Below are 16,614 nucleotides of genomic sequence, written 5' to 3' on the forward strand. Positions count from 1 at the left end.
TGTTCATCTATGTGTCTGATAATTGTTCTTCACTGTAATTTCAGCCAATTTGCCTAGTACCAAAGTAAGGCTCACTGCCCTGCAATTGCCAGGATCACATTTGGAGCCTTTTTTAAAAAATGGCATTACATTAGCTTATCCCCATTATCTGGCACAGAGGCTGATTTAAGTGATTTACTTACCACAGTTAGAAAAGGAGTACTTCTGGCACCTTAGAAACTAACAAATTTGAGCATAAGCTTTTGTGAGCTACAGCTCACTTCAAAGGGAGAGATAGGGGGGAGGGATAGCTCAATGGTTTGAGCATTGGCCTGTTAAACCGAGGGTTGTAAGTTCAATCCTCAAGGGGGCCATTTAGGGATCTGGGCAAAAATTGGGGATTGGCCCTGCTTTGAGCAGGGGGTTGGACTAGATGATCTCCTGAGGTCCCTTCCAACCCTGATATTCTATGATCTATGTAATAGAATGCTAAACTGTATTTTACACATGCTGCCACCTAGTGGCTGAATAGTATCACACCTGACCTGAGCTGGCAATAACTATAGAGACAGGAGTGTATTAATATGTCTTAAAAAAAACACATCTCCTGTCTCTCTCTCTGGGGTGGAAATTCTGTAACCAGTTCATATCTAGTACATGACACCTATCTGCTTGAAAAATATGCTGTCTGAGCTTTACCATCCACCCAAATATCCAGACTCTGTGTAACATTTCATCTGAAGGATGACATTGGTAGTGCAGCACCTTGCTAAATACAGCACTGGATTGTTAGAACCTAGTACAGATCCAGTCCGGAAGAGAGATTTGAATCTACTTCCACCTGGCTCATAGAGAAGAGAAATACTTACAGAATTATTCTGATGCTTCAAACCACACCTAACACATCCACAGAATGAGAGTAATTTAAGTTGTCTTTTCATATTAAGAAGCAAAATGTTTAACTTGTTTAATTCTGAATAAAGCCTGAATCCAAAACGTGATGCTATAGGAGTCTCAAGATTTATATTGTCTCTTGCAGACAAAGAAATCATTCATAACTTCACCACTCAAGAGCTCAGACCTTTCTGCTTGAGGTATTGATGGAGGTGATATTTCAAGCTACTTTCCAATCTATTGTATACCATGTCAAGTGTAGTCTGTTATTATATGGATATGTATAAAATGAAAATCAGGAATAGCTAGAAATAAAAATAGAAAATGGGCAAAACAGTCATGAAACCAGTGCATATATTTGAGCAACCTCAAAATTAGTTCTTAGCCATATCAGATGTCAGTGAATAGTTTTGGTTTTTTTTAGGAACACCAGGTAGCATGACAAACAGTAATTTGTGTAGATCACTAGAATAAAGCACTAAACCAAGACAGAGCATGTTTTTTATCTGTACATGACTGTCTTTTCTTTTAAAGATCTCAGTTTGTGATAACGAAATAAAATTCTATGTTAATCTGTTACAATATTTTCCTGTAGTCTGCACACAGATCAGCAGCCACCAGTTACCTATCTGGGAGTCTTGCTAGCACTATGGAATGGTAGTATCAGCTTCATAGTCAAGGTTGAAGTTAGCGTCCCATTATAAGTCACCATAAAACTCCCCCAAAAGAAATAAATTTCAAATGCCACATCTTATCTCTGGAGAGAACTTCTCAGATAGTTTGGAAAAATCAGAAAAGTTATAGTGTTGCCCTAACTTGAATCGGAATCTGACTTAGCCCCCAAGATTCAGGAATGGGAAGGTAAAGGAAAGTTGCCTATGCTTCCACCCTCTCAGAGGTGTCAGAGCATTTAAAATTTTCTCTTGTTGTCTCTTTGAAAAAAATTCCTAACTCTTTTTTGTCTGACTGTACCTCCAAATCGGTTGGTAAAAAAACTCCAGATTTTTTGTGTTGGCCTTATTGATAAGTGCCTTTTAGTTTTTTTGGGGAGGTCAAGAAAGGCAGGGACTAAGCAAATTACAAACATATGTAGAGTACTAGAAGCTATAAAACAGAGATAGAAAGAGGAGATACATGGGAGGGCCACTGAGAGGAAGAGGAAGTGCTGTCTCTCCCTTCAGTCATCCCTGCAAGGAAATGGCTTCTGGAAGAAGCTCCCAGACTGGGAAGTAACAAAGAAATTAACAATCTTGTTCATGCAGAAGGACTTTGCTGTTTAGTGACATAATAAGATCTGTCAAAGCAAGTTTCCCCTCCTGCAAGCCTTATGTAGCAATTGGATTTAAACTTTTGGTACTAATTTTTTTTTAAAAAGTAAATTTAAAAGGAAAAGAAAGGTTTTAAACCTTAACTTTTTAAAGTTTTCTGACTTAATTTTGAAGTAAAGTTGCTCCATAAACAAAAACAGCAACAGAAGTTTTTATTGTCTCAATTATGGTTGTCAGAGATTATTAATTACCTTAACATAAGCACTGAGCAGATACAACAAAAAAGTATATGTAGATATTCTTGCAGATTAAAACAACCAATTTTCTTCAACACGAGTTACAATCTTTTAATTAAGAAACAGGCAGGTAAGTGGAGTTTTAGTCACACAAGTGTTCATAGAAAGAACAACATCACAAATACTATCATGAATAAATAATTGTAAAGCTCTTTGTGGGCTGGGAATTAGAATGGGAAGAAGGGAGGATTTGGCAGAAGAGGGGAACTAAGTGAGAAGCAGTTACTAGGAGATACAGTAGGGTAGGCCATGTGTAACCACCTACAGGAATGAGTGACGGGGTTGAGACTCAGCAGTGCCTCCTGCTGTTCACTCTGGGAATTAGCTCAGTTCATGCAGCGCACCCTCTGCCAGGGGTGTCCTATCCATCTTTTGCCCTAGATTGGCATCTCGACCTGCGTTGCTCCCAGCATCCTCTTCAGGACACTGCCCTCTGGCAGTGCCCACTGCTCCAGTCTCACCCCCTTCCAGGTGTTTGGTGTTATCAGCAGTCCTTCTCTTTGCCCCAGCCACAATGGCCAGCCACACCCCAAAGTCTAACCCCTTTCGGCAAGGGTCTGGTGCAGTCTGTGATGGCCACTCCCAATGGCCATGGGGAAGAGAGGAAATCCAGGCCCACCCTCTACTCTGGGTCCCAACCCAGGGACCCTTTGGCAGCAGCCTTCCTTCCTGCCTGCCCTCCTTCTCTCCCTGGGCCGTTTCCCCTTCGGCCCCTTTGCACTGGCTAGGCCCTTTTTGGCCTGCCCCCACAGACAGACAGACAGACAGACAGACAGACAGACAGACAGACAGACAGACAGACCTTTGCCCACTGAAGGCCTGGGAGAGACTGCCTGCTCCCTTCCTGGGCAGCCTTTATATAGAGCCTAGCCTAGCCCTGATTTGGTGGCTGTAATACTGGCCCTGACTGGCTCTCTAACAGGCCCTCCCTGATTGGCTGCCGCCTTGCGCAGCCTCTCTGGCCTGTTGTAGCCCAATCTGGCATGGTGGTGGGGCACCACCCCATCACAGAATGCCAGCAAGAGATTAACCATGTGACACTGAAAGATCAATGATGTGCCTGGTTCTTTTTGTGGCACTTCAAAGCCAGGGGTGTGGCTGGTCATCTGGCTCTGTGGTTGTACAGTCAGGCAGAAAGGAAATGGAATACCTTTTCTGCACCATTCGTGGCATCGCATAGGAGAAGTGTTGCCTTGAGGTGTATCCTCTGCTATGTTTTGATAGGCCACCATTCATTACAAGGACTAGTCTTAATTCTCTGTACTTCACAAACCTTATTTAGTGAAGCCTCACACCAGTTCCCTAGAAAGTGGGCAAGTATTGTTACAGTTTACAGACTGGACAGCGGAGGCACATTTCAGATATTTCACAAAACCCTGTGGTTCTTCTCCAGAAAATTGCTTGACATTTCTGTGCTTGGCTGCACTATATATAAATGGGACTGATATAATGTGAAGCACTTTGAGGTCTACAGATGAGAAAGCATTATGATAGTGCCAGTTATCCATATTATGCACATTTACCAGATGTAAAAATTAAAAACCATATAAAATAGATGAGGTAAGAATATCCTGAGTCTGTGTCCACTCATTTGTCTCCTAACAAGATAGCACTTAGAATGCCAATCTTTCTAGACCATTCAGAAACTAGATTAGGGTGTGCTTTTGTTGTTGTTTTTTGTTTTTTCTTTGTTTTTCAAATAAATTTGGGGGGAAACCAACATAGGATTTATTATAAGAAGTTTGTTGTAAACTTTTTAGGTGGCTCTGGCCATTGTCCCATATGTAAGCAGAAGAATAGTCCCGCTATTGTGGGGAACTTTCCTGGCTTCTGCACTACTCCGGTGAAGTGGGCTAGCGAAAGGATCTGAGTCCTCGCTCCCACTTCCTTTACCCCGTGGCCTCCCTGCCCTTGAGGACTCCCCTTCCACTCTCCTGACTGGCAGAGTCCTTGTAACCTCAACAAGCCTGGGCCCAGGATTCCTGGGGGGCTCGACTCCCAACCCTGCTGTGGTCAACTAGCACAGGGGCTAGGGTGTCCCCACTCCGGGGTACTCTCTCTGCACTGGGCACTTCTCTGACCCACTGATCATTACATACAAGTTAAAACAAATGCAAGTTATTGAATCAACAATTAGTTTTAAAAAGAATAAGGAAAAATGGGAAAGGTTAAAGGAAACACATCAACCCGCTCTGTGGCAGGGAACATCACAAACAGTGTCTCTGGAATGTCAGGGCAGTTCACAGTCTGTTCCTTGTAAGTCCCAGGCCTTCTTCTCAGGCCCTGGCTGTGCTGTAGGGATACTGTGGGTTGGACACTTGCTCTGGACGCTTGCTCTCAGGCTCTAAGTGGTAGGACCCTTCTTCCCAATGTTGCACCCGCCCTGTCCAGGTTACAATCCAAGCCTGGCCTGCAGAGCCTTTTGGCTGAGGCGTCTCCCTGTGCTGGGCCTGCTGCCCAGGGTCCCCATCAGTCTTCCCAGCTGCTCACCACACCCTGCTCCAGCCCCAGCTCCACCACTCTCTCTCAGCACTGCTGCTGGTACTGCTCTGCCTCCAGCATGTATTGGCAGTCCCACGTTGGGGAATGATTATAACATCAAAATTGGGGGTGGAGACTGGGATTATCCCTGGGAAGTTTAGCAAGCAGGTATAGAAAGAATGAATAGGCTTTTCTGTTGAAACAGAACTGTCCTCAGTCGATGTAATGGTTGCTTAGGTTGGTAAAGCAAACTGGAGCCAGCAGGTTTAAGATTCTAGAGTGGGTCAAAAAGACCGTGGACTGACCCTGTACTCTTTGGGGATTATCTGTTGCTTGATTGATTGATTGATTGATGAATGGAAAGAAGGAAGGAAATGAAATCCTTTTCAGTTTAATTACTCTCCCTCTAACTGACAGCCCTTTACTACTGCCATATGGTTTAGGGTGAGAAACTGGCATGTGAATAGAGTGGCTCAGTATGTAGCTTATTCATACAAATTCCCTGCCTGCTCTCACTGGGTGGCTGTGCTCTCACAAACCATGTGGTTCCTCACATTCATCCATTGAGCCCAGGGCCTACTATCCCCAGGATTAGTCAGCCTAGCATGCAGCAACATATATGGCTTTCTGGGCTTTATCATGCCTCAGTTCCATATAAACCAGGGTTGGGATTGGGTCTATAGTATTGCACTGTACAGAATTTAAGAGATAAATTTTTAGATTCCAACTGTGTATGTGGCCCAAGCGGGTTTTGTACATTCAAATTCTAACACTATTCAAAATCCACATGCAACTGTTAGAATTTTGTTAAAGCGTACAAACAGGTGTTTACACCTGTAGAGTGAATGTGATTGTATGTGTTTTAATTTTGTGTTTGTGTGAGTGGCAGACCTATGAAGTCTTATGAAAACGTACACCTAAATATGAATAATATTTAGAAGTTACTACTGTAGATATTTTAGGTCATTTGAATAAATTATATGACCATACGTAGCATGTTCTTACTGCAATTAAACTTGTTTTTGCTTTTTACTAGAACAGTATGCTAATATATATTTTATTCAAATTAACTAAAACAAATAGTGTTGTGCAAGCAACAAATGGTTTAAGATATAGGCTTACATGATCTTTTATTTAATCTAAGCCAGAGTAAATTTCTTTCTTTCTTCTAAAAGGTTTTCTTTACCTGTCAATTAATATAACTTGAATAACTTTCCATGATGCTATTATTTTCTGCAAGTGTATTTGCTGTCTTGACTAAGTTAATTTCAAAATTTGATTTAAATAAGAATAAGACAAAATAAGTGTACACATTGCAGCATAGTACTGGACATAAGTAACTTCAATAGTGTACTAATATGTACCGTTTTAAGTGTTAGCTATTTTTATTAGTTCTTGTGAATGCTGTAGTGTTAGGTATGTATTAAAAGCATTTGCAAAATTCCACTTTCATCAGTAAGGACAACAGGAGTCAAAAGACAATTATTTTCCCCAAAGTTCTTAATTGTTTAGCATTTCTTTCATCATTACCTTTGGATATGAAATAAGCGTTCAAACAAATAAAAGTTTATATGCCTTCAGTTTTATAGAATAAGATACATCACTTTCTTGTTTACACTATGACCTTTTGTGTATAATATAGACAGTATTAACGGAAGCCCAGAAAATAGATAATAATGTCTTCTCTCAGATATAATAAACTCTTATTTATTACAAACACAGCATTAGATTTTTGTGTATAGGAAATATATCTTGTAGATTCTTAATAACTTTTTGCAAAGATAAAATAAAAAGTGAATGACTTTACTAACAAGGATTAACTTGGTCAGTTACAAATAGTGCTGCACATAACTTTTTCAATGAGTTTGGTAAATTAAATTAATATTAGCAGTTATTCTTCACACAATGGATTTTAATGTGTTTTCAGGAGTTCTTTTCCATACCTTTCCTCTGGAACTGTTCCAATCAATTCTTATATTTAGTGTCTTGTGTACTTGTAGAAGGTTGCATTCACTGTACATTTCATAGATTAAAAGGAAATTCTATAGTAGCAATGTTAGGCTTTAAAGGTTGTAACCTAATGCTCACATATGTGGTCTCACTCTTCTCAGAGTCAAAGCCAAGATTTAAAAGGCCTTCTTAGTTAATGTCTCTTTCATGAGTGTTCAGGACACAATACACATACCTGCAAACAGACCTGCAGATTGTACTGTAGTGTTTATGGCAGATTATATAAACCTGAAAGACTGATAGAAATCACGTTACTGCACATATTTTGGTTTTTCTTCTAGGTAAGGGAACGACTGAGGGTTTCTTTAGAAAGAGTCTCTGCACTGGAAGAAGAACTAGCTGCTGCTAACCAGGAGGTAACATAAAACACTTTCTCCCCATTTGAGGTGCAATTTTTCTAACATTCTGTCCCTTGTGTTTCCCATCACTATTATTGAAACTGTCACAAAACAATAAATTACATTCTGTATAGGCCACTGACCAAGGCTTATTGTAAGTGGTTGTCATATTAATAAAATCTTCTGATTTCTGCTTTATTCAGATCTGTCATTGTGAGCAAACTAAAAAAACAAGGGCTAGTGATAGGTGCCAAACTTTTCTTTCCTTTACTAGATATGGAAAAGCCACAAGGCAATAGATATGTGTCAGAAATTGTAAGCAATATAACAACACAGTTGCTAAATTGGAATTCATATCAGATATTGCTATATAATTAGGGACCTGCAAACTCAACAGTAAGTACAATATTATAAATTAAATATACCCTGGAAATGGCTTACAGAGAGAAAACGTAAAGCCTCTACATAACCTATCATAATAGGATATTTTCTCTGTGTAGGCATTAACATATAGGGGTTTTTTTTATACCTAATCCTGTGCTTATTACTCAAGAATGAGGATTGCAGGCTGGGCTCAGATATTGTACAATCCTTAGTTAATAATTAATATTGATATGTATAGGTCCTCATCCAATCCATAAAGTTCAATGGAAGTCTTTCTGTTGACATCTACTGTCTTAGGACCAGGTCTGTAGTTAATCATCTCAGTATCTAGTTGTTTTTGGGAGATTAGTTATACTCTGTGTTTGCCAGTCAGACACAAGGGAATTCTGTTGAAATGATAGCTTGGAAGCCTAAGAAAAAGCACTGTAGTTCTTGGTTTGCTTTCCAAGCCTGGTAAATATGCAAAATAACATATGTTCTTGTAATTGTTCTTGCTTTACAATCTACAAATGACTAATAAGTATATTAAATACAATAGAATTTTAACTATTTGGACAGCAAGTATCCAAACCTTTCTAACAAGTTGCAGCTCTGTTTCCCATGTTTTGACTCCATTCTTTCTCACTGAATCCTGCTTAAATGAATTATTTGAACAATTTTGGTGTCATCCATTATCATCATATCTCTGACTTCATCACACTAGCATCTGGGCACCTTAAAAGGTGTTTACATTTACACATTCAAGTTTACATTTAAACATTCAAGAGTTCAGTGAGAGAGACCAAAATATAGAGCTCCCTGGATGCTTGTGGCTTTATCTTTCAGTTAGCAAAACAGAACTGAATCAATGTAGAAGGCATAGGCAAACAAGGGGGGTTCCAAAGAGGATGGAGCTAGGCTGTTCTCAGAGGTGGCAGATGACAGAACAAGGAGCAACCGTCTCAAGTTGCAGTGAGGGAGGTCTTGATTGGATATTAGGAAAAACTGTTTCACTAGTAGGGTGGTGAAGCACTGGAATGGATTACCTAGGGAGGTGGTGGAATCTCCATTGTTAGATGTTTTTAAGGCCCGGCTTGACAAAGCCCTGGCTGGGATGATTTAGTTGGGGTTGGTCCTACTTTGAGCAGGAGGTTGGACTAGATGACCTCCTGAGTTCTCTTCCAACTCTAATCTTCTATGATTCTATGATTCTAAGTACATCTTGCAGCTCTTTCTAACAGTGGCCAGGTTTGTACTTAATTATCTTTCCACAAGAAGTGAATTACAGACACGCTTGGGTTTGCTACTGAGAATGATCTTCCGCCATAGTCCCAGCCAGCTGGATAATTGTGATCCATTGTAAAGGACAAAATACAGAATCAGTTGCTTCTGATACTTATTTATACCTTGGCCAATAAACACTCTACTGTACCAAGATGGTGGCTCTTACATCTCTGGACAAAATCAGTTTCAGGGCTAGAGTATAAGCAACTGACCATCCAGTAGTGAAATTTCATCTGGGCAGTTCTTAGACTCCTCTCTTCTAAAGCAAGATCAGTCTGAGCAGTAATAGGCATCAGATGGGGATGGGGAAGGAAAAAGAATGCAGGGATAATAAATATACAGATTAAAATGAATTGAAAGTGAGGATATTGGAAAGGCTTTCTTGCCCGCCATCCTTAGAAATGTTATACAAACTTAATGTGTTAATAATGTTGAAAACATTTAGAAGGACATTAATCAACAAAGCCTGACAAGATCATTTACACAACATAAATATTCGTATTTCAGTTTCTTTCAAGGTACTGCCTATTGTAGCTCAAAACTGAAAATGTATTAAAAAGAACTTGGCAAGGAGATATATAGAAGGGAATTGATGAATTACATTCAAAAAATCAGTGCATTTTGAACAGGAGTTCAGCTAATGTTCACAATTATTTAATTAAGCCCCAAAATGGATTAGACATCATCATTATATAGGGGCTGATTTAACACCAAGATCTCCAGTGAATGTACCCAGCCAGTGTTCATCTGAAAGACATTGTAAATTGGATTTAGTGTATGTGAAAAAAAATGGGGCAAGTTTCTAAGGCAATTGGGTTCAGGCCTTTCAGTAATTTCTATATTGCTGTCACTTTGTGTCTGTTCTTCTAAAACACTCACTACTAATTGGCAATGTTCCTCCCTTGATAATTCATATTATTTTTATCCATATCCATGTTGTTTTCATTGTAGCAACACACTCCATAGTCAGGACTAATATAGATACCTGAATGATGGCAATAGATTGATACCCTGATTAAAATGTTATATCACTAGGGGAAAGACACACAGAAGATCCAGGTTTAGTAAACCACAGGAATACGTTGATATCTGCCTAGGTCATAGCTGCCCTGACAAAAGTACCCAAACCCACAAAACTACAAGGAATCACATAAGAAATTCAGAGAGGTTAGGCACTTAATGAGACAGATACTCCAAACAATAAACACTTACAGACTTACATTGGGAAAAGATAAATAAGAGCTTGTACTCCTAAATGGGCCTTGTAGCCTAATTCCTAAATAACCAGCATTAATAAACATAATGACAGATGTGAGAAATGTAGATAACATTGTGAACACAGGCAAAATCTGTTTGGTTTCAGCTTTGGTTATAAACCAGAAACTTATGCAATAATTTAAAGCTGGCAGCAAACAAAAACCTGTGTAGATGAAACTGCAGGGAGAGCTGAGATAGGCAAAATATAATTACCCAGATTGAAATTTGATCCGAGCTTTCACCTCTCAAGGGCAACTTCTTTTACTGGGGGAAGATAAAGCTAAAAAATAAAATAATAGCCGTTAAGTAACACCTTAATGAGTAGTTTTGTACCACGACTAAATTTGTCCACTTAATAAAGTGAGATAAACAAAATTCTGTTCCAAAATCAGTGTTTTGTATATTTGTGAATGGAAACCCTAATTTTTGGGGTGCTAATGTCCCCTAAAACCCAGTTGTCGACATCCACGCTACTTTTCCAGAAAGAGCTGTGGGTGCACGAATGGCCTTAAGCCTCTTTTATGTCACCAGAATGCTGGAATAGTGACCTATGGAGAAGAATCTCCCCTACTAAATCAGAAACATCACTTCCTACTGAGCCTGTGTTTTTCTTGGTCTACTGCTTTGGACACTATCTAGTTAGATGGTTACTTGCGATATTTCCCTAACTGGGTTTGACTTTACATATTCTGATGGTAAAGACAATATTTTAATTCTTAGATGTCCTAGGAAAAGTGCTCAGCTGTACTTATCAAAACCACTTATATCCTCAAATGGTACATTACTATTCTGTTTCCTCAGAGTTAGGAGTTCCTAAAAAGAGCAAATGTATGATTTCTTTGCCTTATCCTCAAATGAATGTACTATAGAAATTATGCAGGTTTTATAAAATCAAATTTTTTTTGAAGTTTTAAAAAGGAAAATCAAAGTAGGGTTTTTTGTTTGTTTTGTGTTATTTTTTAAATCAACAAAGGTATAATATGTACCTTAAATTATCACATGACCCACCATATTAAATACAATATGCCTAGTGGAGAATTTCCCAAAGTAGGTTACATTAGCTGTCATGTTCACTGAGCAATCCACCTTTCATATTCTTTATGACTTGTATTTTATATCATCCGTATTCGCACCTATGTTGCTTAAGTTTCATATTTGCTTTCTGTTGAAGCATTGTTTGCAAACAATAAAAATTAAGTTTTAAAGACTCAATCCTACAAGGGGCTGAGCAACTCCGATATGTTCTGAATGCCTTCAACTCCCTTACAAATCAGTGGGAGTTGCGGGTGCACTCACCACCTTACGAAATCAAGGCCTAACAACCCTTTGGGGAACTGCCTTGTTTTTGACAACTAGAAACAAGATGGTGGTGAAAGTCGCTGAGGGGCAGCATTCTTAATTCCTGTTAATGTCCCCATAAAGAATATTACTGCAGTAGGTTTTTAAATTTGAGTTCAGCTATTGTATGTAATCCAACACAATTACACAATCCAATTACATACAATAGCCACCATTAAAATGCTAGCATTTTCCTACAATTATCATACAGTTGTATCTGGGATTACCACATTTTTCTTTGATGTTTATAATAGGATATATCTGTGGTCACATTTGGCAAGTGTTGACATTTCATATTTTTTTCTGTAGCTGTTACATATATAATAGCTTTTTGCAATAGTTGGCAAGGGGGTTTGCTCATAATAGTTAAAAGTACTGTGCATACTCAAATAGGTATTCATTTACACACCACACCACTCAAGTGTGTCAGTAGTGTTGCATTTCCAGGAGCCATACTTCTACCTATTCCAAAGGCACCAGATGTGCTTAAAGAACTGTGTGGGAGATGACTGTAATTAGCAATTGATTTCTGCTGCTAGACCTCCAGCTCACAATCCAACACTGAAGTTTGGTAGTCTACTAATCTCTGCCTGGGAACATTTGTCAGATACTCCTGACACCTCCTAAACGCCTCTCTATTTAAAAATGGAAATAACAATAGCAATCCTGCTTTCTGTCTAGTTTGCAGGAGAAATCGCTTGGGGTGGGGGTTGAGGATGAGAGAGAATGGATATGTGGCATGCTTGTGAGTGTGTGTGTGTGTGTGTGTAACTTGCTTTTGGGGAAACCTTAGCTGAGGAGATGGGGTTTACATTTCATTATGAATGCAATGAAAGTAGTAGTCATTCTTACCTCTTCTGGTAGCATTTGTGTTTTCTGTTGTAGGCAGGTCAGCATCTTTTGCTTATTTTGTTATGCAATCAGATTGTACACAGGCAGACAAATAAAAATATCATTAAACAAATAAATATTCCAAGATACAATTTTTAAATTGATCAGCCTGCTCCAAGACATTTCTAGCTACTGTTTTGGTCATTAAGAGAAGTAATCAGTTTCTGTGAACTAAGTTATGCCTTAAATCCTCTATGAATATCCCTGTCTGTCCAATGCCAACATTTTTCTTATTTCTTGGGGTCATCTCTCTGATATTTCCACTCCATTATACCTACTTTGGAACCTATATTTTCTAATGGATTTTATTGTTTAAAAGATTTGTAAGGAGATTGAATCATACTGGCACTGATTTATTTTTGAAGAGCAGAATATATTTACTTAGCTTCACTGCTGCTGTTTACAAAACAGCATGAGATCTCTTATTAAAACTCTAGATTTTCTGCTATCATGGCTCTTTATGTACCAATGAGCAGACGTACTGTGTAAGTTGCTCTTAAGGTATTATCAGTAGCATTTTTGTTTCCCAGGGCACTGTTAATTGCACCTTTTTAACAAAAGGAAATACAGATATCTTAAGACACACATGAAGAAAGGAAACAAAGAGCAAAAAGCTATAAAAAATTGCTATTTGCTAGTTCTAATATTTTTTTTTACCATTCCCACAAACCTGCTGTGCAACCAGGAAGCAACTGTTAAAAAAGATATATTAAAATGGCGCCCTGCTGAGTTTTAGATGTTTGACGTCTATTTTGCAAATCTCTTCAATCTACCTCTATTCTGTTTGGCTGAAACATTTGTCTTGATGAAACCTTGATCCTCCATGAGTAGAAACATTTTTTAATGCCTTGCTTTTGTCTCTGTATTCATGATAACTGCAGGTTAAAAATTGCCAAGTTTTCCTACCCTCTTTCTCTGTTAACACAAGGATTACCATTGAAACAGGCACTTTGATCAAAAAAGAGCATAAACCTGACCCATTATTTTTTCTTACAAAAGTGTGTTCAAACATATCCTAGGGCTCACTACTTGATGGTTTAAACAATCCACACGTCAGTATTTCAATGTAATAGATAGATTATATCTTTCTTTTGTTCTCTGATCCATGTGCGTATTTTAGGAAACAAATATACGTGCCAAATTATCGATTGCCTGACAATCGTATATGGCTTCTCCCCCTCAAGGATTTACGGTATCACTATATATACAAAGATCATCTGCCTCCCTTGTTGCTCTGACCATGCCCTCTCACCCTTCCCCTCCCATTTGAATCCCTCCACTGGCTACCTCCTCATCAGACACAAGATTCTTATTTAATTTTTATGGCTCTTTGCAACTTAGCCTTCACCCCAGTAACTTATTGTGACATCGACCCCAGTCTTATCTCTGTCACTGTTCCCAGATGTACCATCAATCAGTCAGTTTCTCACTCAAACACATCTCTGCTTTCCCCCACATTGCCTCTTATGCCAGGAAAAACTCCCCAATAAAATCTGTATAGAGACACAACCTTATCTTCCTTCAGATCCCTCTTTAAAACTCATCTCTATCATGATGCTTATAAAATCCTGCCTGCTGATCATAGTAAGGCAGGTGAGGAGATCTGATTGTTCCTTCTCCTCTGACCTTTCCCTACTCCCTACTTCTGTCCCAATTTGAAAAGGAAAACACATAAACAGCATAAGTAATCAACAAAGCAGTGCCAATTCTTCACCATATTAATTTGCCTGTATGTTATATACTCATCAGCCTTGCTCTGTTTATGTGCTTTAGATTCTAAGCCCTTGGAGGCAAGAATTGTCCCTTTTCCACATTTATTCAGCAGAGCCCAGGACAGTGGGGACCTGATCCTGACTGTGGTCTTTGAGTGCTGCAATAACAGAAATATTTACTGCTCCCTCTAATAATAATCTGTTTCCACATTCATATTTAAGTAAATTTAAACCAGGACTTGAGTTGTTCTGGAATACTCCAGAATGCCATTCCGGCACCTTTTTGGGAGCCAGAACTGTGTTCGGGCACTTTTGATGCTATCTGGGGGGCCTAGGTCACAGGCTGGATGGTTTATGCTGGTGCCCTCTGCCATTCCCCTCCCCACCAGCCCAGAGCTCCCTACTTTGGTGCAGTCCCCACTAACTGCAAGCACAGCTGAGCTCGGAAGTGTGTTGGGGGTGAGTGTCGCTCCCTTCGCACCGCGCTTGGCTGGGGGAAAGGGAGGCTGCTCTGCCCACTGTCAGGATGTGCCAGGGATTTGTCTGGAGAGCTGCAGAGCTGATGGATCAGCCAGCAGTAGCAGGGAGGCTCTGGAGGTGTTGGAGCATGGCATAGCCCCTGGCAGCAGTTCAAAGGCACACAGTAAAAGGGGATACAGTGTGGAACCTGCTGCCATGGGACTTACAGTTCTCCCCAGATCCCATGGGAAGCTGTCCCAGTTTGCATTACCATCACTTCTGAGTGATAGTGCCAGAAGTGTGTTTTGGCATGTCTTTTTTTAGGACTCAAGCGCTGACCTGAACAACTTTTTTGTTACACAGTGATTGACTTTTAATTGTGAATCTTGTAACTAGCAATTTCCTGCAATAGCTAAGCATGTAGATTACTGAGGGTTAGGGATTGTATGTAATTCAATGTGGGAGGGTGACCACAGCTCCTCCAGAATTAAGAACAGTGCAGGGTGATTAGGCAAATTCACTCAGGTTGTAATACTTCCAGAGTCTAGGTACCTCCACCTGGAGAGGCTCACATACATGGATTCAAACTTGATTCCCCAGACAAAGAAAGGACTTTTGGATAAAAAGCCTGAGTTTAAACTGATTCAGGGTCAACTTTCTGACCCAGCAAACAGACAGAACCTTCTGTCCAAGGGGGGTCGTCAAAGCATAGGGAACTGTTGGAAGGACTGACGCCAGCAAGAGTCTGAGAGTGCAATTGGGGTGATCTCTGGTAAGCTTTCTAGCATGTGTGTATCATTTTTAATATGTTTTCTCTGTAATGCTTTCACTTAAGAATAAGTGTGCTTGCTTAGAAAGAGCTATGTGGAAACTCATAACTGCTGGAAATTACGTTGTTCATAGCATTTGAAAAGTAAGCAAATTGCAGATGCTGGCCTGGCTAAACAGTCCAGCTTGCTGAAAGTATCAGTGTCAGCAGAGATCTGTGCAGCCTGGAAATGCACTGGGTAGGAGGGAGAGAGACCTGGTTCTCCATCTAAGAAAGGTGATGGCTAGGGATCCGGAAACCTGGGGTGGGATAGGATCCTCTATTTTTAATTTGGAGGAATGAAAAGAAATTGGCTACTCTGAGGTGCTTGCAATATATTGTGGTATTATTTATCAAAAATTTAAAAATGGCTAAACAATTCTGGCATTATTTAATGTTATAATGTATGTGATCATGCAAAAAATCATTTATGCTGATCATCTACTGAGAAGACCTACTGCTGCCACGTGATAACCCAGTTTTTAATTAATTTAACAAGAATGTAGTACTGGCATTTTTATGACCATGATTGTTAATTATTAATATTTTAGTCTACATATAAATTGTATATGTTGCATTTGAATAAAAAGTTTAAGCCAGTGGTTTATCAATATTAAATAAGCAAAAGCAACCTTAATTTTTAATAGGCTCACATATAATAATAGGTTTTGTAATTAAACTGTGAGCCATCTGATAATAAATCATTTGTATTTTCATATTATGAAAATATTCTTTAAACTACTTTAACTTAATAAGACTTGGATTTCCATTGATCTGCAGAAATACCAGCTTGTATTCTGGTTTATGACCTGTGGCTGTGAAGCCTTGTATAATTTCCCCCCACATTTTTGTGTCAGGAATTTGGGTCCTATTGTAATAATTGGGATTACAAATTTACTCTCATTGTAATCTCAACTGTAAAAAGTATGTAAAAGTTTGTAAGGTGATAGAATAACCTATAATAACAAATGTTGATGGAAATAGGTCAAGTTGTTTTCAATAATGAATGTTATAAACAAGTGCAAGAGAACCAGACAGAGACTAAATTACTACAAACAAAATAAAAGGCCATGTTGATATGATTCAAGGACTATGTTAAAATCATGTTTGCTAAAAACAGAAAATGTGGAGCCATATATTAATGAACCAACATTGGTGTGTTGGATATTAGGCCTAATTGGTGGACAAAATAATGAGGATATGGGGTATTCCACTCCTCACTCCCTTTTTGATTCC

At 39.1% G+C, this 16,614-nt stretch overlaps 1 protein-coding gene across 1 annotated transcript in view; it reads left to right on the top strand.

Annotated features, from left to right (window-relative positions):
- The window catches only part of PPFIA2 (PTPRF interacting protein alpha 2), a 617,899-nt gene that overhangs the window by 386,995 nt on the left and 214,290 nt on the right, over positions 1 to 16,614 (top strand). The window contains 1 exon segment of the mRNA XM_043492739.1: positions 7,210 to 7,284. Within this exon segment, the coding sequence (XP_043348674.1) occupies positions 7,210 to 7,284 (75 nt within the window).

The sequence above is a fragment of the Dermochelys coriacea genome, chromosome 1 (assembly GCF_009764565.3).
Source record: "Dermochelys coriacea isolate rDerCor1 chromosome 1, rDerCor1.pri.v4, whole genome shotgun sequence".
NCBI lineage: Eukaryota > Metazoa > Chordata > Testudines > Dermochelyidae > Dermochelys > Dermochelys coriacea.